This window comes from Quercus lobata, chromosome 4 (genome assembly GCF_001633185.2).
Source record: "Quercus lobata isolate SW786 chromosome 4, ValleyOak3.0 Primary Assembly, whole genome shotgun sequence".
In the NCBI taxonomy this organism is placed as follows: domain Eukaryota; kingdom Viridiplantae; phylum Streptophyta; class Magnoliopsida; order Fagales; family Fagaceae; genus Quercus; species Quercus lobata.
Window position 1 is genome coordinate 24,806,040 of NC_044907.1, and position 26,232 is coordinate 24,832,271.

Here is a 26,232-nt window from a genome sequence, read left to right on the forward strand (position 1 = left end):
TTGTTTTTTTTTTTTTAACTTAAAAATTTGTTATATCTATTTGGTGCTAGTGTGCAACAACTACTTTCACAGTAATTATTTTGTGGTTTCCACTTTTGTTTCGAGTTATATATAATAATAAAATCACAACACAACAAATAGCAGATTTTGGAATTCCTTCTCTCTTTTGACAAGACTACAATCACAATTCCAATCTCTTTCTTATTCTTTTGGTTTTTAGTTTTTGGATAAATAACTTTTAAACAATGTTAAGAGCACAGTAAATCTACCATTTTGTCACAATTTCCTCGAGTGACAAGTTGTAAGTGATAGAGTAAAAGCACAGTGAATTTACAATTTTGTCACAATCTCCTTGAGTGACAAGTTGTAAGTGATAAAGTAAAAGTGATAAGTCTAAAATTCAACACGTGAACAAATTGTGGCAAAATTGTGAATTTTGTTATGATCCTAACATTACTAATATCTTTTACTAGTAATGCTAGGGATGCATAAAATAACATAATTTGTGTCACAACTTGCTCACGTAACGATTTATGAATAGTAAAAGTGTGATAGTATTAGTGGGTCCCTGTGGAAACAAATTATGCAATTTTATGTGTCTATGGCATTACTCTTTCTTTTATACAAAAAGTAATTTTTAGATACTCTCGGAGTATGAAGAATAGTACGCCCTCCTATAACTTTTATGATGGAGTCCATTCATTAAATTTATGACAGGGGTCCACTCATTAATTAATTCATGATGGAATCCATCATAAATGTGAGAGCAGAGAGCACCATTTCGGATGGATACCGGCATAGCTTATCAATATGCTTTAAAGCTTTTCACCATCGATCAACATCTTATTGTCAACCTGGTAGAGCATTGAATATGAAAGGAAGGCAGGCAGGTGAGCAAATTTAACGTGTCTTTGGATCACGCTTACCTATAACATAAACTCTTCATAGTATTAAGTAAAGATTTAATGATGACAATCATGTGCACTTAGCCCATTGACATTAATAGATAAAATGATCGTGTCAATAAGATTATAACTCGACATTTTTATTGGCACTATAAAGAAGAGAGCGTTGTGTTCTTAATCTTAACATACTGCTTTTGTCAATATTACAATGAAATACATTAATAAACTAAATAATAATAAGACCACATAAACAATTAAAACATAGCGTAACAGGAAAGAAGAAGAAGAAGAAAGCAATCATGATTAGCTACAAAAGTGTTTAGTTAAGGCGTGTTTGTATAAATTGTTGGAAAATGATATTTTGAATTTAAAATGACGTTTTTACAAAATAAAATACCATAAAGAGGTGTGGTTACATAACAAAGTTTTAGGTTTTAAAAAAGTTCTTTTAAACTCCTAAAACGTTTGACCAAACAGACCCTTAATTACAAAGGCCCACCTTTGTTTTTGGACTACGTTTTTTTATTTGGACTTATTGGCTTTGAATGGATTTTTATTGGCCTTAACTAAATGAGCTTTTGGGTTTTAATTGAGTGTGGTTTTCAAATTGGGTTTCTTATGTGTTTGGAATTTTGTTTAAAATGTGGGCTGGTTGAATCTTGTTTAGGGTGTGATATTAAATGGCCTTGTTGAGATGTGGGTTGGCTGAGTTTAAGTTGTGAGGTTGGTTGATGTAGCTCAGGTTGAGCTGCATTTTCAAATGGAATTTGGCCATTTGGTTTAAATCTAAATGTGTGTGTGGGACTCATGGGTCAAGGCATTAAAAAAAGAATAAATCAGATGGGTTTTGTTAAAATTAGTTGGTATTGTGCAAGAGTTGACTGGGTTTAATGAGTCAAACTTAGCCCAAACCCAATTTGAGGGTCAGGCTGAAGCCACTCAATTATTTGGCAGTGTAGATCTATTAGGCAGTGTATGAGTTTCGGGCGGGAGTATAGTTGCAAGGCTGAAACTTATAGGAATTAATAGAAGGGCATCACCAGAATTGGAGCTTGCGGCTTAATTTGACTCAACACAAGAAAACTTACTAGGTCTAGACATAGTAAGTATTGACAGATTGAGAGCACTTTCTTGATTCTATTTATAGTGGTGCATGGCCGTTCTTAGTTGGTGGAGTGATCTTGAAACTTACATTTGCACTCAAAGTGCATATGTATTGGAAAAATGCTAGGAACACAACAAATCACTTTGTGTTGTTGCTGACAGAGTGCATAACAAGTTTAAATTATTTATTAATGGGTTCTCCTCTGGTACTTTTGTGTTCCAAAAAACAATCTTCTAATGCCTTAGGCACAGACAGAGAAGGTGCCTACTATAATGGCTTTGTTAGCCAAAAGGATAAAATGCAAATGTATAATATAAACAGAACCATAGAGATTGCTTAAACAATAATAATAATTACAATAACTATTTTTTTGAGAGATAATTACAATAACTATTAGAAAGAGAAAAAAGCATCATTGCCAAAATCAATAAAAGAACACTTTCAAAATAGTGAATATAATACAATAAAGATTCAAAAGATAACACTAAGTGTGACAAGGTAAAGAATCTAAAGTATAATGTCCCAATCGCCCAGTACGATAAAGATTCAGTAACTTAGTAGCAGCTTTATTTTGAGCCTCCTCACCAAGTTCCACAGGAACCTGAAAAGCTTCACGCAATGAAGTAAACTGTGTCTCAATAAGCCTGCTCAAATCCTCTCCAACTTGCACATTGCCATCAAAAGAAGAAATTGTCTCAAAGAGAGTCCGACGGACATCATGTACAATGAAATCCTACGTCAACAATCATAATTTCATTTTAAAATAAAGAAAAAAAACCAAGAAACCACAAACTTAAGATAGGATTTAAAATGGCTAAGAAAGAGCAAGGCAAGAATTGATGACACAGAACAGATGAGAAATCGGCTAGCAGGTGCTTATGGAATGCTTTTAGGTTCAAAAGGATTTAAAATGACAAAGAGGGCTGTTTCATGAGGCAAATAGGTTTCAGAGAGCATTTCTGACAGCAGCAGGTTTGATATTTCTTGAAGCAAAGTGGTTTATGATAAGGATTTTGGTTTAACACAGAAAAAAGCTCAATCTCTACTGAAGACAAGCCCAGTATAAATAAATAACTAAATTGATTAATCAACAAAGCTACTCGAGCTCAAATGAGATGTTTAACAACCATATAATCTGCTCAAATCAGTTTGATGCTAACATATAGGTATACCAAACATTTGTATCCACTAAATGCATCCAGGGAAACAAGAGATTCACCAACAGCCACAAAATCGTAATGGTTTCATGAATTTTGAAGTTCAGTGGTTTATCAATACCATATTGATTCATGCTTAAAGAGTTTGTAACTTGGTGAGAAAGAGTAATAGAATAACAATCAATTTCACACACAATTCTAATCCCAGTCCCAAAAGAGAGCTCAATGCTTGTATTTTAGTTGTTTACCATATTACAAGTTTTTTTTTTTTTTTGGACAAATAGCCATATTACTTATTTAAATCTACATCATGAAAACTAAAATTACACCCTGAAAATAAGATCATTTCGTGATAAAGTGATCTCCTATTTCAATCTAGATAAATATTTACTAGAGTTATGTAGTTTGCATAGAAGTGCTACTGCTAGTAGAGGAATTGGTGCAGAAGAGTTGAGTGAGAGAAAAATGCGCATTTCTCTCTGAACTCCTAAAGTCTGTTTTATAAGTGGAGATTTCCCCCTCACACTACTAAAATGAGAATTTTCTGGCCCTGTCCCTACACATGTAATGCTCATAGCTGTTACTGTTCAGAACTATTGTTTTCTTGTGTCTTCTTACTAGAAGGTAGCTTACATAGCAATTATTGATAGTTACCAAAAAAACAGAAGAAAAACATAAATAAATATATCTAGATGAATATAATCTACAACATGTATAATTTTTTGAGATATGATGAACAAAATACTGATACCTGTGTATGATCTGTGGGGTATTGCCTTTTCTGTTTTTTGTCCAATTCACAGCTACTTAAACCCTCTACTTTGAGGTCTAAGAATATTCTGTCATTCACATTCATGGACAACTTCGCCCATTTTTTGTATTCATCACTTGAATTAAGAAGAGCTAGAAAATATTGAGCAATTTCCCTTTCCCCTACTAAGCAATCTCTAATTGATCCTGCAATATAGTATAAGCGAACCTGACTTCAAAATTCAAATTTTTGAAATAGTTGAAGTCTCAATATCATCCCATGCATCTTAGATATGACACTGATGTATACATGAGAGTTACTCCATTTACATACCAGAGTAACTCTAACACACTTAGACAAGCTATAGGACCATCCAAACCCATGGAAGAGCAAAATTTAGCAGGTAGAATCATACCTGTTAAAGCTAACTTGGAGTAGATCTCAGTGTCGAGAATTTTAGGAGGTAAAACACCTGGGGTGTCCAGCACATAAACATTGGGATGACTACCTATCTGAAATGAAAATGAACTTTCATTTACAAAAAATATAAAGTAAAATAAAAAGGAAGATGAAAGGAGCAGAAATTCTAAAAAGCTAATTGATTCTCCAAGAAATATTCAAAACCAAAATAGATGGACATACAAAAATTTATTCCCCCCCCCCCCACCCCACCCCCGCCCATTTTTTTTTTTTTTAATTTCTTGGCTTCCAAATAAAGTATCAAATGGAGTAAGTATAAATGACTGTTTTCTCTTTTTTGAGGGTTTAGGTTATGAAGGGATGCCAGAATCTTTTCAACAGGAAGCCAAATTGAACATAATATTACGTTGGTGGGGTTGTATCAAGTATGCAAATAGTTCTATGTGCCCGTTATCCCACCTTTTTTTTGGGAGGGGAGGAGGGGGGGCAGATATATAAATTATTCGAAGAGCTGATGCATGACCAGTAGATTTTAGTAGCACCAGCGCTATCCTGGCATGTACTTTATTTCTAGAAAAACTTCAAAGGCACACAATGTTATAATCAACGACACATACCTTCAAGCTGCTGATATCTTTTGTCTCACCTGGATTTGGACTCACTATTGCATGCTTCAACTTTCCTTTCTCTATGAGACAAGGAATATTCCAAAAATGAAGGGGAAAAACCCAGTAAATTTATAATAAAAATACAAATAAAAGAATAGAAGAAAATAAATTATTGTAAGATAGTATTGGCTAAAAACATTAAAAAAAAATTAAAAAAAAAAAAAAAATTGAACCCAACAGGTGTTTATATGGTTGAAATACCTGCAGCACTAATCCTCCCAATCTGATGCAAAGAGTTGGCAAGGGCTGACTTACCAACATTCGGAATCCCAATAAGCATTATCACTGCTGTATAATTGAAATCATTTGTCCTCTTCAATTCTCTGACTCGGGCTAGTAAAAAATTCAGCAACTGTAAGAAGTGAAAATTCCTTGAATTGGAGTAAATTTATATAAATAAAAACAAAGGCTTTATGAACAGAAACAGTATGAAAACAACAGATACAAAGAGTAAACCTACTAAATTGGTTTTTGACAAAAATTATCATAGTGATAGAAACACATTGTGATCACTAACACATCATTCTCAAGTGAAACAAGAAAGAAGAAAGGCTAGCTTACTCCAGCTAGAGATCCAATGACAAACAATAGATTATATTTTCTTATTCTATATAATACAAGTGGCAAACCTTTTGATATTTGCCAATGAGTACTACCTCTAGTGGTACCTCCTTTCATAAAAATGCAGTAGAGGGTGGTTTACCGAGCAAACTTAAAAAATATATAAATAATATGTTTTAAGAAAAATCAACACAGCAATAGAGACCCACTGTGATAATCAACGGAAGTAGTTTTCAAGTAAACATAATAGAACTAATAATTGTTTTGATCAGGTTTAGATATCTAACTATAATAAAATCACATCATTAAGTTTGTCAAACACATTTCAATAAGAAATTAGATGTGCACATGTACACCCAGGGCACACACACACCCACTTGAATGAATAGGTCATAGATAATGATAAAAAAGTACTGACACAGTGTTATTATCCATAGTACAAACATTGATCCTCACATAATATTCAACTCATTTCATACACCATAACAAAATGGATACATACAAAAGACTATCTAAACACACAATGGATTATGCCTAATGCTCCACAGACCTCTACACACTTGGGAAAAGAGAAAAGAAAATTATATTTACCTCCTTTATATTTTCCTTATTATGGGAATTGACTCCATAAGAGATGCAGTTTTGTTGCTCAAAATACCTCTTCCATTCCTATAAACCGAAAAAAAAGGAAGGGGGGGGGGGGGAACGAAGAAGTTACAAGATAACATTATTTGAAGGCAAACGAGTGAAAAAATCACTTTACAATTTCACTGTCCTAAAAGTATATAGAATTACTAGAGAAATTTATTTTGTCTATTCTGATGAAACGCATATATATAATCTAAAACTTTGATGATCCAGAATGACTGTTGTGTTGTGTTGTTGTTCATCATCATGAACATCTTGTACTTCTCTCTTCTTTTTTTTCCTCTTTAATATAAGTTTTCTAATTACCTATCAAAAAAAAGAATGACTGAGTTTTCAAAGAGCATGTTGTACTTGTTATGAAATCATCAAAGGAACAAAACAAGCCTATGACAATTCTAAATAATGATCACTAGTACATCAACATTCAACAATGACTTCAGAGTTGGAATCGTGACAAAATTTCACTAGTATTTAAAATTACACTCATTATAGACAATTTCAGCTGAGATATCTTTTACAATCTTGAAATAAAAAAGCAGTCAATACCAAGACTAACAAAGGCTGATATGCTGAGTACTTCTACAGAAGTGGCTAGGGAGATTTGGAGTGGAACAGGACCATCTTTTGAGGAGAGTTCCTGATCATCTTCCTCCCAGTGTTGATGCCTTCTGGGGGAAGGAAGGAAAGTGGGGCTTCCTTCCAGTACCTTCTGATGCAATAAGGATGGTGAGGCTGAACAACAGAGCATATTTGGGGTGCAGATGGGGTTATCCTGTGGAAGGATATATGTGGGGGATGGGATTCTTTCTCTAAATACGTACAGTTTGAAATACAAGATGGTTCTAGAGTGAGGTTTTAGACAAATATTTGGTGTCGTGATGGTTCTCTTAAGGACTTGTTCCTAGATTTTTTTGCCTTGACAATAGAAAAATGAGGCTTCGGTATCATCATATCAAGAGGGAGGGGGTGTTGACATTGGAATCTCCAATTCAGCTGGTCTTATCAAGATTGAGAGATGGAATCAGTTGATTCTTTTTTTGAGATTCTTTATGCTAATCTGCCCTCCTTGTTTGGCCTTGATCAAGCTGTGTGGATACCAAAAACAAAAGGAGTGTTTGAGGTTCAACTGTATTATAATGCCCTTAGAAGTATTAAAGGCTTCTTTCCCCTATAATGAGGAATCTATTAATCATCTACTTCTCCATTGCTCTATGGCAACAGGTATTTGGTCCTGGGTCCTCACTTTGTTTGGGTTAACTTGGAAAATTAGTGTTTCAATTGGTAGAATATTGACAAGGAAACTTTCAGCACCATAGAGCAGCTAAGGTGTGGGGAGTCTTGCCTCCCAACCCATGTAGTGAATGAGAGTCTTTCTCTATTATCTAAAAATATGTCAGTCAAGTTTGGGATATCTTAATGCAAAGACAAGTTCATCGTTCATACTGGGGTTAAAGCATTTGAATTTAAAATAGTTATGGATTTCAAAGAAGATTTCAGGCACCATAAAGCAGCTAAGGTGTGGTGAGTCTTGCCTCCCAACCCATGCAGTAAATGAGAGTCTTTCTCTGTTAACTAAAAAGGATCCCCAAAATGTTTACTAATAAAAAAAAATGTCGGTCAAGTTTGGGATATCTTAATGAAAAGACAAGTTCATAGTTCATACTGGGGTTAAAGCATTTGAATTTAAAATAAATATGGATTTCAAAGAAGATTTCTGGCAACATCATTAATTCCTTTCACATGAAAACTATCTATCATTTTATGGCCATATAGATATTATGACAAGTGCCTTCAGAGATATAGGTTGTGCTCAAGATATATTTGAACTTCCTCCATAAAGGACTGCAAGTTTCAGGACACTTTTGCTTCCCTCAAGAGGATTATCAACCCTTAGAAATTTCTTATTTAATTACTATAGAAAACAAAGAAGTGAACAAAATACCTACCTTAATCTGAGACCGATTTGCAAGGTCCATCTTGTTCATCACTATGATCCGCCTAGAGGAAGATGGGTAGTTTCTCAATTGCTCATACTCTGATGACAATGGAATCTAGAGAGCAATAACAATAAAAATTAAAATAATAAGAACTGACTTATCAAATTATCAAAAAAGAATTGACTTATCAAAAAAAAAAAGTAACTGAAAATAAGCCATTAATATTGGAGCAAATTTTGTTTTATTAAGAGCTCAAACGATGGATTGAATTAGTTCTTGCCAAAGGTGTGAGTTCATGCTCCCTTACTAAAGTTTCAACCAATTCTTGGTGGCTTTGCTTAAGTAATCTAGAATTGTATCTTACAAATTCTAAATGGAAATTCAGTAAGATTGCTTCCAACATAATTATCTCAAAACTTACAAACATACTTTCTGAAAAAAAATATAATTAAGAATTCATTTTTAGATAAAGCAAGCAATCACTTTTCTCTTTGTGGGTTGCTTGGGTTCATGAGAATCTACTGTGGGGCAATAGTTTTTGGTCTGTAAAGCTCCCACAGAGTATTACATACGGGGGTTGGAGAACTCTTCTGAAGCAAAGAGGTCAAGCAAGACGATTTATAAAACATGAGATTTGGGATGATGCCAGGTCTTCTTATGGCTGGATAATTGGCATCCTGATGGTATTCTAATTCAGACCTATGGGTGTATAGACCCATATATGATGCAGCAAGCTCAATTGAAGCTAAGTGAATAGTGCCTTGAAACAAGGAGAATGGTGCCGGCCCCTTGCTAGATCAGAAGATTTGGTGAGCATTCAAAGTAAGCTCAGCCTCATTTCTGAACTGCTTCTCCATATGGCAAGTTCAGTTGTGCTGCTGCTTGGAACCAATTAAGGCATAAAGAGATGGATGGAGGTGGTATGGTGGAAATCAGTATGGTTACCTCAAGCAATACAAAAACATGCTTTTATGGAGTGGCTTACTTTGAAAAATAGGTTGACTACAAAAAATAGACCGATCCAATGGGGGTTTTTTTGGGGATAGTTATCGTGCATTCTGTAGAAATAAAATAGAGAGTAGGGAACATTTGTATTTTGAGTGCTCCCTTACCAAGAGGGATTTGGAAGCATGTGATGGTGCTTCGCCTAGTAACTGATGTTCCAATTATTTGGGATGAAATAGTCCAATGGGAAGCGACTAATTTGGAGGGAAAAAATTTTAGAATTACCTTCTGCAAAATGGTCTGATGGGCCACAATCTATCACATATGGTAGAAATAGCAGATGTCACGGAGGAATTGTTTTGACAGAAGAACAAATTATACAGAGAATTAAATAGGATATTAGAGGTAAAATGGGGCATGTTGTTATGGCTGGAAATATTATGCTTCACAAAGTTCTAAGCTCTAGATGGGGCTGCTTGCACCTTGTTACCTGAGCATACCTCTTTGATATGCTAATGGCTCTTATGGCAATTATGACTACTAGTGCTTTCTGTAGATTAAGCAGTTGTTTAAGACCTAAGCAGTTGCTTTAGTCAGTTTGTAATCGGAGTGCTAGTTGGTATTTTTGTTGCTCTCTGATATCTGCATGTTGTAAAGTCTGCCAGAAAAGTTGGCAGTGTTTTAGCAGAATGTGTAGACTTGCTGTCTTGTTTGTCATATGAACTTACTGAATTATCCCAAAAAAAAAAAAAAAAAACTTTTCTCTTAAAGGCATGAAAATGAAAAAACAGAGTAGTATTAGACTATAAAAGTAGAGATGAATGACAGCTTTGAATCATTAAACAAAACTGAAGCAAACCCAAATCCAGATTTCATCCACCACCCACTTCTTATTGGGTTCCACACTGATAAGAAACCCAAACCCAGATGCTAAAACAAGTACATCCACACAAAGAAAATGAAACATAGATATACACGTACATGCATATGCAGACATTTTATCAAACAGTTGGTGTACAATACAGACTAAAGAAACGGAAAATGAAGAGATGAGAAGAGAAGGGTACCCTTGCATCTCTGATTTCAAGAACGAGATCAACCAATGGAAGTCGTTCGGCGATGGCACGAGAGGCCGCAGCCATGTGAGGGCCGTACCATCCTCCTCTTGTGGCCAATGCGCCTATTTGCCTTGCCAATTTAGCCGTTGCTGCCATTTGGGTTATTGGCTCCAGTATGCAAAAAGCAGTTTATTAGTGGGTGTGTTGGCTGATAGACCTTTGTTTGTTTTTGGGCTTGTTCAGCTATGTGTTTCGGACTAAACTCATAGGCTTTGAAAGTTTCAATTCATTTTTTTTATTGGGCTTAACTTGATGGGCTTTTGGGTTTTAATTGAGTGTGGTTTTGAAATTGGATTTCTCGTGTGTGTTTGGGTTCACTTATAAGCTGTGTTGCGTTTTGTTCCTGCGTTTTTGTTCTTCTTCTTCTTTTTCTTTTTTTTTTTTCTTTTTTTTTTTTCACGCGTTTTGGAGGAGGTAATGTGCAAAACAGCAATGCAAAAGAATTGTATATAGTTAGTTAGGCAACGTTTGAAACAATAAAGAAAAGTAACATCTCGAGTTTTAGAAACTCGATATCCATATTAGAAAAAGCCCACATAAATCTCGAGTTTCATGCGAAAAAAATTTCACCTATAGTGGCGTTTTTAAGCCTTTCAGTGACGTTTTAAAGCCCTATAGCAGCGTTTTCCTGAAAAAAAATTTTATTAAGTACAGATTTATGGAGTCCTATAGTGGCGTTTTTAAGCCCTATAGTGACGTTTTATAGACCTATAGCGGCGTTTTTATTCAACTTATGGCAATCGAGTCTTTAAAACTCGATTTTCAACTTAATTTTTTTCTACTTTCCACTAATCCACTTACAAATCGAGACTCAAAAACTCGATTGTTATCTTGGAACTCGAGTTTTAGACACTCGAGATGCTAGTTTTCAACATTGTTTTGAAACGTGACAATTAACTAAATATTTTAATATTTATTGTTATTTAGAAAAAAAATTCCGTTTTGGAGTATTGCGGTTACTATTCATTGAACAGTAACCGCAAATGTTGACTTTCAGCCGTGAACAGTGCACATATCACTGTTCACGGACCCACAAATTACACTTTTCAGTAACTTTTTCATTAAAAATGGGTCCCACAGTACTATTCACACATTTAAAAATTATTTTGCTACAGTGTTTTCAGTTTTCAGTTTCAGCAAAATAAGTTCTATCCAAACAAATCTCTTATGTGTTTGGAATTTTCTTTAAAATGTGGTCTAGTTGAATCTTGTTTAGGGTGTGATTTTGAATGGACCTTATTTGAGATGTGGGTTGGCTGGATTTAAGTTTTGTGGTTGGTTGATGAGGTTCAAGTTGGGCTGCATTTTCAAATGGAATATGGCCGTTTGGTTTAAATCTAATTGTGTGTGTTGGACCATTGGTAAAATAGCACAACTGCACAAGTCACGAGCAAGAATTATTATTATTATTTTTTTAATGCTTGCTTGCTTTTCTTTTTTAAGAGGATTATTTTTGTTAATCAAATGAAATAATTTAAAATTTACTAACTTTTCTTCAAAATGAATTCATAAAAAACCAACTACTATTTTCTTATATTTATATTTTTATAATATAATTTATGAGATCAACAACTACACTTTGTTTTTGTTTTTGTTTTTTTTTTTTTTTTGTTTTTTTTTTGTAATCATCAATTACAATTTGTGGAGGCCTTTTTTCACTGTTAGGCCTCGACCCCTTCTACTGTACTATGGCTTGCTAGTCTAAGGTAAGAGAGTTGGGACTAGCCTTGCTGGAAATGTGCTTCAGGCTAGCTTGTGCACGAGTTAGGCTCACCCAATGAAGACGCGTCCTGACATGAGCACTATGGGTTGAGCATAAGGCGTGGTCATAGCAGGAGTAACTATTACAAGTGTTATGGCAAGAATACACTACAGCAGGATAACTGTGATAATGAAACATATTAAATAAAGTTAACACCATGAAAAGAGTTAATAGAGTTATGACAGAATAATACAGCAAGTAGAAATAACAATACAGTAGAAAAAGAGTAAATAACTTAGTAACTTCTAACCAAACAGTAAGAATATCATCCAATAAACATAACCAACAGAATAACTTGTCTGTTGGATTATGGGCTGAGCTTTTCAACAGAAGTGAATCCAAGAAGGGAACCAATCTCCAACACAGGTAACCTCAAGAAAAGGCTCCTGTCATAGAAGTTACTCACTCTGGAGAAAGGGCCTAAGTGGTTTGAGATTCGATTCTCAATTTTCAGAGAATGAGTCTGTCAAGAGGGAGAGAAAATGTGGTTTATTGATGCATGCTTCTATTCCTACTGCTTTACTTTCCCTCTGGTTTTCTTTTGAACCTTTCTTTCTTTTCTTTTGTCTCTCCCTATTTTCTTTTCCCTCTATTTTTCTTTTCTGCCTTTTGCCCTTCTCCCTTTTTACTGTTCATGGTTACCCCCTTTTATACTGTCTGCTATTGTAGGATTTACCCCTTTTATCCCTCAACCGTTTTTGTCTCCTTGTGGGCACCTCTCCAAGACTGCCCATTAGCTTGCTGGTTATCTAGCCATTATCTCTACCTAGAGTGTGTTGGTTACACCACTCTCTATTTCCAAACAAAATTATTTGTCTTGTTTCTAACCTCTCCCTGCTCTTGTTTTACCCATGTAGATAAAGATTAAGCTACCTCATCACCTATCTCTATGGCATGCATTAAGTGGTCCAAGCCCATATTTACCTCTTTTGGGTGAAATGTCATCCTAGCAGGATATTTCCCCAAAGAAGCTTGAGCGAGAACCGTGTATTAGTTGGGTACAAGTAGGTGGTGCCTTGGTCCTTTGTGTGCGCTCCACTCTGTCTGCGTTTGTTCCTTTCTAGCCTTCACACTATTTCTGATGCTCTTGCGTTGTCTAGTTCTGCTGTACATTCTAGTTTGTGTTTATCCTTTGTGGCGTGAACAATATGTATGTGGGCTTTTGGGCTCATGTTTTCTTCCTTTTATTCCTTCCTAGGCTGGGTATTGTTCAGGCGAAAGCCTTTATCTTCATAACCTGCTGAGCCCATGCTATCTTCTTTATGGTCGTGGGCCTTTTGGCCATAATCCTGTCATACTGCCTCATTGTGTTTGCTACAGCTTTTGTCTTTCCTTTATTTCTTATTACCCCGTGGGCTTGTTGGCTAATGTTCTTGCCATATTAGACCATTGATTCATTAATTCTTTGCTTAGGGCTTCCTTGGCCTATTTACCACATCTTTACCTCCATCAATTTATGGGCTTATTGGCCATCATTTCTACTATGTCAGCCCATTTAGTTTACCACTTTATTCCTTGGGCTTCCTCGGCCTATTTACTCATTCTTTACCTCTTTTTACTCCCATGGGTTTGTTGCTTAATTCCTTGGGCTTTCTCGGCCCTTTTACTACATCTTTACCTCTCATTACTCTTATGGGCTTATTTGCCATCATTTCTACCATGTCAACCCTTTGAATTTACCACTTTATTTCTTGGGCTTCCCCTACTCATTTACTTCTTCTTTACCTCTTATTATTTCCATAGGCTTAGTACTTCATTCCTTGGGTATCCTCGGCCCATTTATTTCTTCTTTACCTCTTATTATTTTCATGGGTTTGTTGACTATCAATCGTACCACTTCAACCCACTGGGCTTGTTTCCTAATTTATTTACCGTTTTGCCCCTCATTTTCTTCTCATTTTCCTTATTGTTAGGCTTCTTCTGCTGTTGGACCCTTTGTCAAAAATGGGCATCAACACAATTTATATCATAAAACAAAATAAAGATTTCTATACAAGCTTTCAAGATGGATAGTTGAGTACAACTTTTTTATAGTGATGGACGTAGGATTAAGGGCCCAAATTATATATTGGGTCTTGGGCCTTGTTCGAGAGCGTGGGTAATCCAAGGAGTAACAAATGGTAATGAACGGTTTAGGCTCAGTATTTAATGAGCAAGATACAAATGGGAAGGTTGTCCGAGGAGGAATATCTCCTCGGATACGATAAGTACAGCTCAAATATGTATTCTAATGATCAGAGTGACCTTCCATGAAGTTCCAGTGACAGGGATATGCATCATGAACATACGAGAATGAGGGGAACCCAAAAATATCTAAGGAAAAACTGCTACCATCGTATTGAATACACTACAGCTACTTTCCTGGCCGCATTTATGTGGAGAAGACCTCTGAACAGTGTTGTCTTGGCTACAACAACTCACAGAAAGTCAAAGAGGGTGTCTAATGGGACAGGTACTCAAATAAGGGCTCAGATAACCAACAAGTGTAAGATCAAGATAGTCCAAATGAAGCTATATAATGTAAGAGACCCTCCATGAAGAAGAGATCGGAAAAATAGAAAGAGAACACTGTAGCTATCAAAATTATACTTGTATTCAGTTTAGTTGATTTATATAAAGACTTATTTCCTCGGACAGTGAATTGATTCAAATCAGTGCTTCTTGTTCTTGTTTGATTATCATTTAAATTCATACTAGCCGTTGTCCAATTCATTAAGGCCTAGTTCTTTGATCCACTCTCTACAAATTTATTGTACTGGACTCACTGGACCAAGATCCAATACATTTTGGGCTTGGACTGCAAAACATGTCCTTACAGACGTCTATGCCACTAATTATTTTAATTTGTTTTAAAGAAGATATTGTAATTTTAATATGTTTAGTTACATTTTTTTTTTAATATAAAAGCTGAAAAATCACTTAATTTTTTTATAAAAAAATTATTATATATTATAACAAGATATATTATTAGTCATAAATTTATTATATATTTTTATAATTTTATAATTATTAATTAAATATTTATGACATCACCGATTCGACCACCGGTTGGACTACAAAACCGATAATCACTCTATTTTTCAGTTCTTTGATCGTATTGGTTTTTTAAAACCATGGTTATATGTGATTAAATTATTAAATTTACCAAATCCCATGATAGCTTAAACTTTTAAGACAATCGGTAATTTAATAGGGTGGATTAGCCAATGCATAACCGCCCCTCTATTTGGCAAGTCTCATTCCAAACTCAAAGAAAGTAGTAGCAGATATCAATAAAGCATATCAAGAGCAACTAGCAACTTGAACAACCCACAAATCCCCACATCTGCCAAGTGGATGACACCTCCTCTAAGCTTGGTCAAGAGTAATTATTCTACTCAAAATAAGAAAGATATTAGGAACCGAATGGTTACTAACGGGGATGAAAATAAATTGTAGGGGAATGTGTGAAAATTGTATAAGAATTGACTTATTTCGAGGTAATCCCGTAGTCATTCTTCATAGAGAAATATTAAGAGAGAGAAGAAATACACTAAGCAATCAATTGGTTTATTCTTCAATATCTAATGTTAAATTACAATCATATATTTATAGGAGATTAGTTCTAATGTCATTGGCTCACATGGCTTAAGAAAATTGTGTTCTAAGAATTACGCTGTGTGTTAAATGAACTATATATGCTTAAATCCTAATTAACTCATCTTAATCTCAAATAACTAACTAACAAAAGGGATTACAATAACCATTAGGAGATTACAGGGCATATGGCATAATTTTGGGTTCCTAACAAAAGCTAGTTGTATTTACATATTTCAACAACGGCAACAATGCGATCTGGTAAGCACTTGGTGGCATCTTTTTAATCGTTACTATTAAAAATTCCAACAATAAAATCTAGATTTTGATTTCGAGATTAAAAAGGAATTAAAAAGCTTTCTTTCCTCCATTGTTCCTTCTGATAGGAAAAAATTGCACATATAGTTTAAAAGCAGAATTATTTATTATAAATAAATAAATTATTGAACTAAAATCTTGCTGCCTCAAAACAAAATAAAAATAAAAAACTTGCTGCCTCACCCTTAAGAGAGAGAGAGAGAGAGAGAGATACAATTTTGTATTTGTGGTAACTCCTCCCAAAAAAGCAAACAAAGCCATTAAAAAAAACCAAAGAAAAAATTGAAAAAGAATTTTGTCCCCCTCTATGTTTAGGATAGTTCACACTTCTTCCATAAACTTTAGAATTCAGTAATTTTTTTTTATTTTTTATTTATTTTATGTTTTAGAAATAAACAAATACCCCCAAACCAGTAATTAAGCCATTATATTTAACACTAATACTTGGAATATTTTACAGTCATTACTCATCATTACTAAAATACTCTCCTGAAGTTAACAAACACCCCAAATACCTCAGTTGCCAAATCACTAATCTAAAAAATAAAATTACCTAGTCTTCTTCCTTGGTAGTTGGTATTGCCAAAACCCATATCTAAATCTCATCCTTCATTCTTTAATATCATCAAAGCATTTTAAAATCTTTTATTTATTTATATCCCCAACTTGGTTTTGTTTATCTTTTCTCTTACAACCCTCGAATAGTCACTATGCTTTCAGGATTACTGTTACCAAACAAATTACTGAAGTTCCAGAGATCCAGTCATAGTGCAAAGCAAGAATTAATATAGACTATATAGAATTAATATAGGCAAGCATCGAGCCCACAGCATTTGCCGAAACCAATTACTAGAGGGAAGAGATCCGCTACCTTGTGTATTAAGCCAATTACTACCATGGTCATCATTTTTTTTTTTTTTTAATCATGCCAGTTTGGTTTAGGCAAAATGTCACGACAACATTTCCAAAATGTGATTTTAGGTGGAATGAAGCATTTGGTAAAATTTTGAAATCGCGCTTTTCCTCTTAGAGGTGAAGAAAATCGTGGCTGAGAAAAAAAAAAAAAAAAAAAACAAAAAAAAAAAAAAATAAAAAAAAAAAAAAAAAAAAAAAAAAAAAAAGGGTGTTAGGTTGGTTATACGTGTGGGCTCAAAAGCCTTAAAGGGTATGAACAAATTTTTTCAAAAAATTTAAACATATGATAAAAAAAAAAATTATATTAGAATAATGTTCACAATATATTTTTATAACAAAATTTAGGTGGCAAATTGTTATTAGTTATAATTTGAACTACCACTATCATAAACTTTTTACCCACCAATAAAATCTTGCCACCTAAGACTTGTTGTAAAATTATTAGGAAAGTATTGTATACCTGGCACTACTCTCTACTCATTGTAATAGGTACAAAAAGAAAGAGAGTAGTTGTTAGGAAAAATATATCACGTTTTAAGATAATTATTGTGTATTTTGTTACAAGGAAAATTAAAGAGTCACTTGTTATGGGCAAGAAGTCATTAATAATCTTCTTAAAAAAAAGTCATTAATAATAATAATTTATTCCTTTTTGGCAATGTACACCTCAAATTGCAATTTTGATCAATGTTAGTCAAACATTTAGCTTTTTTTTCTTTCTTTTTAGAAAAAAAAATCTTTTTGTATATAAAAAAAGGCACTTTTAATATTTAGAAAAACTCAATTACATACTGCATTTACCATCACTTTTTCAAAAAGCACAATATCCAAAATCTGAATCAAACTCACTTGAAAACATTAAATACATTTTGAATTAATGAGTTATCTATAGTATAAGAATAATTAGAGGAAACAAAAATGAAGTATTAATTATCTAAATAAGCTATGACAACCTTGCAAAAATGAGTTAATATATCACTAATTAATAATAATTAAATTGTTAATGAGACACCATGAGGTCACACCATTCTAAAAATAATTTTGATTTTGACTTTGATTTATTTTCCATTTTGGGTGTAAGTTAATGCAAATATGATTTGGTTGTTTTTCCATTAAGTGTCCATTTGGCAAAAATTATTTTTGCCAACTTATTTTTGCTACTATTCAGCTTATTTTTGCTACTATTCATGAGTTTTATTGTACTATTTCAACTAACTTTTACCTTTATCTACAGTACTTTTAACAAAAAAAATTTCAGTTTCAACAAAATAAGCAGATCCCAAACGGACTCTTATTAAGTGAAATAAAAATTTTTGATGTAAGGGCTTTTCTTTATTAGTAAGGTAAATTGCAAATTTCACCTTTAAAATTTGGAGGTGTTTGGATTTTACACCCTAAATTTCAGAATTTGGATTTCATCATCTGAAGTTTGAAAGTATTTGGATTTTTATACCCCGACATTTCAGAATTTGAAATTTACTCCCTAAATTTTAGGGGTTTTTGGATTTTACTCCCCAAAATTTGGAGTGTTTGGATTTTATACCCTGAAGTTTTAGAATGTGAGGTTGTTAAATCCAAATTCTAAAACGTTAAGATATAAAATCCAAACACTCCAAATTTCAGGAAGTAAAATCTAAATTTTGAAATTTCAGAATGTAAAATTCAAACAACCCCCAACTTAGTGGTGGTAATGTTGTATAATGCAAACATATTGAATTTGACTACCAATCAGTGTGGTAATGGATTTTGAAAAAATCATCTTCATTGTGGTTCTATGTCTGTTTATGGCCAATAGTTATAGAGTGAAAGGAATAAGAATTATATCTAATGAAGAGGATTTGGCAACTCAAGCTCATTAACAAACCTCCTGTTAAGAGCATTCAGGTATTAGAGTTTTTTTTTTTTTTTTTTTTTTACAATATAGAATTACTACTCTAACCTAATCTAAGTGTATATATGTGTGAAGCTTCCTCCTAGAAACTTGAACCCCGGCCCTTACCCCCACACCTCAAAAGCACTTATACTTGTGGAGTGACCATCGCACCAAGGGTATACGGTGGTTGTTGTTGTTGTTGTTGTTGTTTTTTTTTTTTTTTTAAATCTTTATAAGTTGTAATACAATAGTACTATTTATGTCTTAAACTACAGCGAAGATGAAAAGATCTATTTGAACCTGACTTTTGGCTTTTTATATTTTATTTCGCTTAAACTATTTACGGAGAAGATGAAAAAAAATTGTATTAAGTTGTGTCATGTTACTTGCACACCATGTAAGAACATTTGTCCAACAATATTAAGAATAATGCATGTTTTTCTAATTTTCAAATTTTCTCTATATTCACCAACATCATGTTCTATTCCTCTTTCAAATATTTTGTAAATTATGAAAGCTTTAATTCTTTTGTTACTTTGGATAGAACTTGTTTTCTTCTTGTAAGAGTATTTCTTGATCTTTGATTTTGTAGATGGAATTTGGACATATTGTTGATTGAATTGATATTGAAAAGCAATTGGCTTTTGACCGTCCTTTATGGAAAGATCACAAGATTCAGGTACTTCATCTTTGTGACAACCCTAGCTTCATTCCAATATTTTCTTCCTAAAAAATGGTAATATGAAATAATTATCACTATATTTAACGTAATAAATAAATTCTTTTTGTTGTTTATGTAATTGTAATGTAGTAGTTTATTGCACTTGTTAGCACATGTCAATTGGACTCTAATGGTAATGATTAATGTTAGAGTAAAACTTAGATACAACACCTTATATTGTTTATTAGGTATATGTGAGAGAATGGCTAGTATTTTCCTTCTGCTGAGAGTCACTTGAAAGCCATTAAAAAAAAAAAAAAACTCTCTCTCTCTAATGGCTTCGCTTGAAAATCCAACTCGCCAAAATCAAAATCAAAATCAACATGAATACAATTTAATTTCTATTAAGATCTGGTCTGACAAAATGAAAAGAAAATAGAGAAAGATGATACTCTCTAACACCGTTTGATATACAAGATATTGTACCTAAATTTTTGCCTTTAATGTTAACATAAACAATGATAGTACCTCCACTGCTCTTAGCAATTACATCTTGATTTTGACATGGAGCTTCTTATTGTAACCAACACAGGCCACCTCAAGTTAGCATATGTACTGATTCTTTAAAAACCAAAACGATTAAATTAAGTAGATCAGCTATCTCATCTCCAAAAAAAAAAGGTAGATCAGCTATCCTTAAAACTAAATGCATATAAACGATTCGAGTATATAACTAAATAATTATGTACTGTTCAGTCAACTCAAGTTCTACTTGGAACTCGAGTTTGATGAACTCAAGTTATTAAAAAGTGCTATATAACTAAATAAGTTTGACTGGATGCATTTTTCCTAAATATTTTCCAAAATTATGCTATTTGACAAAATTAGCCTAATGAGAGATTTTTAAAAAGTTCAGAATTTCCGGGTGACGGTGCAAGTTCATTTTCAAATATCCATTTTAGAAATCAATGGAAAATAAAAGCTGCACCTCAATCAAATGAGTATGATATCATCATTGACCGCCCCAAGTGCTATGACTTAAAAGATGATGGATACAAAGATGACAATTTGGGATTCACCTTTCAATTTGGGGGACTTGGTGAAGTGTGCCAATTAAAATGTTTTGCACCAATTATTTGGAAGGAATAAATTCAAAAGTTGTCTTATTTTAATGTTTTAAAAAAAAGAAAAAGAAAAAGAAAAAACCCTATATATAATGTATTGATTTTGATTTTGTGAAACCATTATGGGCTCAAGCAAATCTTTTACATTGAAATTCTATTTCTTTATGACTAGTTGGATGTGCTCTTGAGTCTTTATTTTTTGTATGTAGGAGTTCTAAAGTTGGATGTGCTCGAGCTTGAGTCTTTATTTTATATAAGTTGGAGTTTTAGAGTATAGAACTCATAATACCTCATTCCCTTTTATATATATAAACTCTTTATTATAACCCCTTTCCCTCTCTCTTGTGTGTGTGTTTGTTTATTTCTAAAAAAGAAAAAAAAGAATGGGTAATTGTTCCACATTGCTTAAGAGAGTGTGTTGTGGTAATTGTTCCACATTGCTTAAGAGAGCTGCACCTCAATCAAATGAGTATGATATCATCATTGACCGCCCCAAGTGCTATGACTTAAAAGATGATGAATACAAAGATGACAATTTGGGATTCACCTTTCAATTTGGGGGACTTGGTGAAGTGTGCCAATTAAAATGTTTTGCACCAATTATTTGGAAGGAATAAATTCAAAAGTTGTCTTATTTTAATGTTTAAAAAAAAAGAAAAAGAAAAAGAAAAAACCCTATATATAATGTATTGATTTTGATTTTGTGAAACCATTATGGGCTCAAGCAAATCTTTTACATTGAAATTCTATTTCTTTATGACTAGTTGGATGTGCTCTTGAGTCTTTATTTTTTGTATGTAGGAGTTTTAAAGTTGGATGTGCTCAAGCTTGAGTCTTTATTTTATATAAGTTGGAGTTTTAGAGTATAGAACTCATAATACCTCATTCCCTTTTATATATATAAACTCTTTATTATAACCCCTTTCCCTCTCTCTTGTGTGTGTGTTTGTTTGTTTCTAAAAAAGAAAAAGAAGAATGGGTAATTGTTCCACATTGCTTAAGAGAGTGTGTTGTGTGTAGTATAACTTGCTCCACCCTCCCTTAAAAGTTACCATGACTTTTGAGTGGAATTTTGGTGTGCCTTTGTGTTAGAACTTATTTCCCTCTCCCTTGTGTGTGTATTTGTTTCTCAAAAAAAAAAAAAAAAAACAAAACAAAAAACAAAAAAAAAAAACTCTTTATTAGAATCTCAATTCTAACTCTAAGCTATATGACTGTTTCAAACCAGCGGGAGCCTTCTTCAATTGATGTTGCTAAATTTTTTCTTTAAATTGCTAATTTACTTTAGCTTTCATTTTATCAAGTTGGAAAGCTTAGTCTCTGTAAGCATTGCAAAATGTTAAAGTTTTCATGATTAACACTAGAGTATCATTTGTCGTTTTATTTTCTTAACAATAAAAAATAAAAAATAAAAAGAAAATTATCTCGGCTGGTTTGGCCCTAAAGGTAAGATCAAGTAAAATAGGACTTCCTTATTATTCCAGTTCCTATTTTTCTTATAAAATGCTTATTTGAGAAGTTTAGGTTAAGACAAGTAGATTAGTCTGGAAGCTAAAATAAAAAGGTTTTGATTTTTTCAAAATGTAACTTTAAAACCATAATAAATATAGAAATTCGCTTTTACTCAGCCGTTGAGTTATTGAAATGTTTTTTTTTTTTTTTTTAATGATTTAGAACAAAAGCATGAGCCTCCTTATTTAAAGATCTTTAGGCTTATGAACACTTTTGGACTGGTAATGCCTTGTATGCCCCATATATTATCCACTTATCAAACCCTGGATTAATTGGCATTCCATTCTCCATTGTTATCACATGCTCCAATGTTGAATAGTATAAGAGGTGTTTCATGGATTGACAACCTATATAGCACTAGCATAAAGTGTGTTAAATACTAAATCTTTAATATTTAACACACCAAACACTAAAAAATCACCTACATAAGATGTATCAAATACCAAAATAATTTGGCACAAGCTACAGTGCAATTCTAATTGTAGCATTGTATAGTAAGAAAGGTTATAACTATTTGGGTTTTTTTTTTCTTTTTTCGTGATTGTTGGAATTCATTTATCTTATTTTAATTTTCTCTCTTTTAATATGTCTTCAATGCCTTTGAGAACAACAAAATAGAAAGAATAAAAAAATATGTAATGTAAAATGTATTGTAAAGTAGTGTGTTAAAATAAATAAAGTAATTTTTTGATGAGTCAAAATATCTTTATTTTTTTTAGAACGTCTGGTGCTAATCTATATATAAAATAATAGGTGAAGCAGAGAGAGTGTGAAATTGAATTCCAAATTAGAACTCTAATTTTGTGCCATGTGTCTAGAATTTGAAATTGAAGTTAAATTTTGCATCATGTAGCTAAATGTATGTGGGCTCATTCTCATTAAAATCACTTCTATGTATCAGGTCAAGTGAGTTATTGTGCTAATTAAGTTTTTTCTTGATTTTGTAGTCAAATGTGAAAACCAAAGAGATTAATATCGGTGATAAGAATTTGGTTTGGGTACATTGCATAATTTCCAAAAAGATAGCAAAGCCAAAGTTTGCATCTTTGTTATAAATTGCTTAAAAAGTTTGTATCTTTACATTTACACTGAGTTTCGGATTAAAGTGCTTTCTTCTTGGTTCTAACGCTGAGTTTTGTTTACTATTCACTTACAAAGTTTGCATCTCTACATTTGTTATAAATTGCTAATATGTGATTAGATGTACATTATGCCTAAAATTCACCATCTTTATATTTGGCTTTTTGTTCAGGTTTGGCACCTATAACAATGAAGAAAGCACTGCTGTGGACTGATGGATGATACTTTTTACAGGCTGCAAAGGAAATTAGTGATCAATGGAATCTCACGCGAATTGGAGAGGACCCGGTTGTAGATGTCTGGATGGCAGATGTGAGTCACTATGTTTTTAAAATGTTTAGTGAAGGTAAAGGTTATGAACAATATAAATTTTCCAGAGAGAGATTTATTATTCTATATTTACGCAAGTTTGGTCGCCTTCTTGGAGTGGATCACTCCACCCTGTCTTTCTACTGGAATTTTTTATTCAGATTGTTACAATTTTATTTGAAATTTTATTTGAATTTTCCTATTGTTGTTACTATCATATATTATCATTCCAATTGTTCAATTAGAATCTGAAATTGGAGTCCAATTTTACTATACACGTGTACAATCTAATTATTTTTAATTTTGCTGTCATGTGCAGAAGTCAATGAGATGAAATTAGTAACACATTAAACACTCATGCTTTGGGAATCGGTAGTACCAATCTAAATCCATTGGACCTACTTCGTGATAATACAACTATAAAGGATGTATAAAAACACGCACAAACCCCTCTCTCTATAAAAAGAGATTGGAGAGAATTTCTTTTATCAGCCATAGAACTTCAGAGGTTTTTTCTTCACACAAATACTCATCATGTTACAAAATGACCCATTGTAAAACTACAAAATGAGTACAACTCTGAGGGTTTTTTTTTTTTTTTTAATTTAAAATTTTTTAAGCTGCGAAAATTTCAATCACCAATAGAGATTGAAGATTCAAAACCGTGAATGGATCTTTTGGATAAACATTGTCACCAAGGTTCATCTTTCTGTGTAAAATATATATATTGCTAAGTTTTGTTAATGAAATTTTCTGGTTAATAATATGAATTTAGACTTAACTGAGCCTTTTAAACATAAATAAACTCATGATTAATAATATATCCATTCCCGTGCAGTAGCACGGGGCTACATACTAGTGCTCATAAATGCCAAAGCAGCAAATTGGCTTGCAAATCAAACCAAAACCTATAGCCCAAGATGCAAGTCTAATCCAAGATGAATGTGTGATTCATATTATAAGTCCTATAATTGATATGAAAGTCTTTCTGTTGATTGCAGGCCTTTTAGTTTAGCTTAGGATTCATCATGAAATCTGGCCTGGCAGTGGATCTTTTGATTTTTGAGTTTTGAACGACTTAATATGTTGGTCATTTAGCATGGCTTAGGTTCATTAAATTATTGGGCACTATGCCAAAATCAATAAATATAGTTTTGGCATAAAGTTTTTTTTTTTTTTGGGTAAATTTCAAGGTTGGTTCTTATCCTTTACATTATATATCAATTTGGTCCTTAACCTTCTAATCTTGTCAATTTAGTCCCTAACATTTTTAGTACTGGCTTAATTTAGTCCCTACCGTTATCCTTAGAATGGAAAAAGTTGACATGTCAAATGAAATAATGAAAAATTATTTTTTATACCACATCAATGGCCAACTGTACCACCACATCGTATTATTTTTATTTTAACCCATATTAACATGTTCACAACAAGGAACACAAAAATCAAACTCAAACACCAAAGAAAAAAAAAATCACAAACACCAAATTATGTTTCAATTCGTAATATTCCAAGTGGCTGACCCTGAGGACGATGGATCAAGTAGTGAGTTTCTTCGAGTGCGAGTGGCTCTCGATATCTCTAAACCTTTCCCACGGTGTTGCAAACTACTGTCAGAAGGTGAACATATTGGCTAGGTGCTTTTGAAATTTGAGCGTTTACTGAACTTCTGCTATTGGTGTGGTAGAGTTATTCATAATGAGAGGGAATGTGAGCTTTGGCTTCAAGGTAAGGGTAATTTCAAGAAAGAAGATCAATAGTACAGTGACTGGCTTCGTGCCAATATAGTGAGATCTCTCCGAAAATCAGTAGTGACTGTGGCTGGCTGTGCTAGAGGGAAAACACCATGGAAAAAGGGTCTTGCGATGCCCAAGAAACCTTGTTCCCAATCTACAACAGTGGTCCACACAGATGCTAGCCCACGTTCACTTTCAGTTCCTATATCGGAGCAAGTCATGGTGGATATTGAGAGTATGGATCATGGTAATAAGGTTGTGGGATTCTATCTAGGGCTGTAATCGGTTCGGTTCGGTCAATTATTTTTTATCGCCAACCGAAACCGAAATTTTCAGTTTTTAAAAGTCTTAACCGAAACCGATCGAAATAGTTGAAAAACTGTCGGTTTCGGTTTGTTTTGGTTTCAGTCGGTTTCGGTTCCTTCTCATTCATTTTCTAAGAAAGCAAACAAAGAAAAAAAAAACAAACAAACCTAGAATATAAAAAAGAGAGAAGAAATTGAAAAAACAAAACAACCAAGCACATGGGTTTTTTCAAAACCCTAACTTTATTTGCACATAAAAATTGAAAAAATAGCATTGATTCAATATTAAACAAACCCAGAAGAGAAGAAATTGAAAAAATAAACAACCAAGCACATGGGTTTTTTCAAAACCCTAACTTTATTTGCACATAAAAATTGAAAAAAATAGCATTGATTCAATATTAAACAAACCTAGAATATAAAAAAGAGAGAGGAAACTATGGAGAAATTAAAAAGAGAGAGAGGATCACCGTGACTCCGTGAAAATGAAAAGATTAGCCAGCGTAGGGAGCTCGGCGTGTGGAGACCGGCATGTGGAGGCCAGCGTAGGAAGGCCAGAGTGTGGAGGCTAGTGTAGGAAGGCCGACGTGTGGAGGCGGCATGTGGAGGCGTGGAGCGGTGAGAGAGGAGGAGGAGTCGAGGGTTGAACTCTTTAAGAAAAAATTGAGAGAAAAAGTTGAGGAAGGGGGCGGCTGAACTGAAGAAAAGAAAAGGGAAGAATGAAAGAGGGGAGGGGTATTTTCATATGAGAAAACATTAGGTCCGGAGCTGGCGTAAAACCAGTGTTTTACGCCAGCCAATAACATTAGGCCACGTGGACTTTTTATTAAACCCCTCTCCAAACAG

General features: G+C 33.4%; 1 protein-coding gene across 5 annotated transcripts; it reads right to left on the reverse strand.

Annotated features, from left to right (window-relative positions):
* Positions 1 to 2,390: 2,390 nt before the first annotated feature.
* Positions 2,391 to 10,402, reverse strand: LOC115983249 (DAR GTPase 2, mitochondrial). 5 transcript variants are annotated; one of them, XM_031105888.1, is made up of 8 exons: positions 10,165 to 10,402; positions 8,162 to 8,266; positions 6,159 to 6,236; positions 5,262 to 5,358; positions 4,956 to 5,026; positions 4,334 to 4,430; positions 3,919 to 4,124; positions 2,391 to 2,743 (listed from the first exon to the last, which is right to left on the reverse strand). In XM_031105888.1, the coding sequence occupies exons 1-8, from the start codon at positions 10,309 to 10,311 to the stop codon at positions 2,495 to 2,497; spliced, it is 1,050 nt and encodes a 349-aa protein (XP_030961748.1). In that variant the 5' UTR covers positions 10,312 to 10,402; the 3' UTR covers positions 2,391 to 2,494. The 5 variants fall into 5 exon arrangements, with proteins under 5 accessions (XP_030961748.1, XP_030961747.1, XP_030961751.1 ...); XM_031105887.1 differs by having other exon boundaries at positions 5,208 to 5,358; positions 10,165 to 10,401; XM_031105891.1 differs by lacking the exon at positions 10,165 to 10,402 and adding an exon at positions 9,598 to 9,753 and having other exon boundaries at positions 5,208 to 5,358.
* Between the last annotated feature and the right edge of the window lie 15,830 nt (positions 10,403 to 26,232).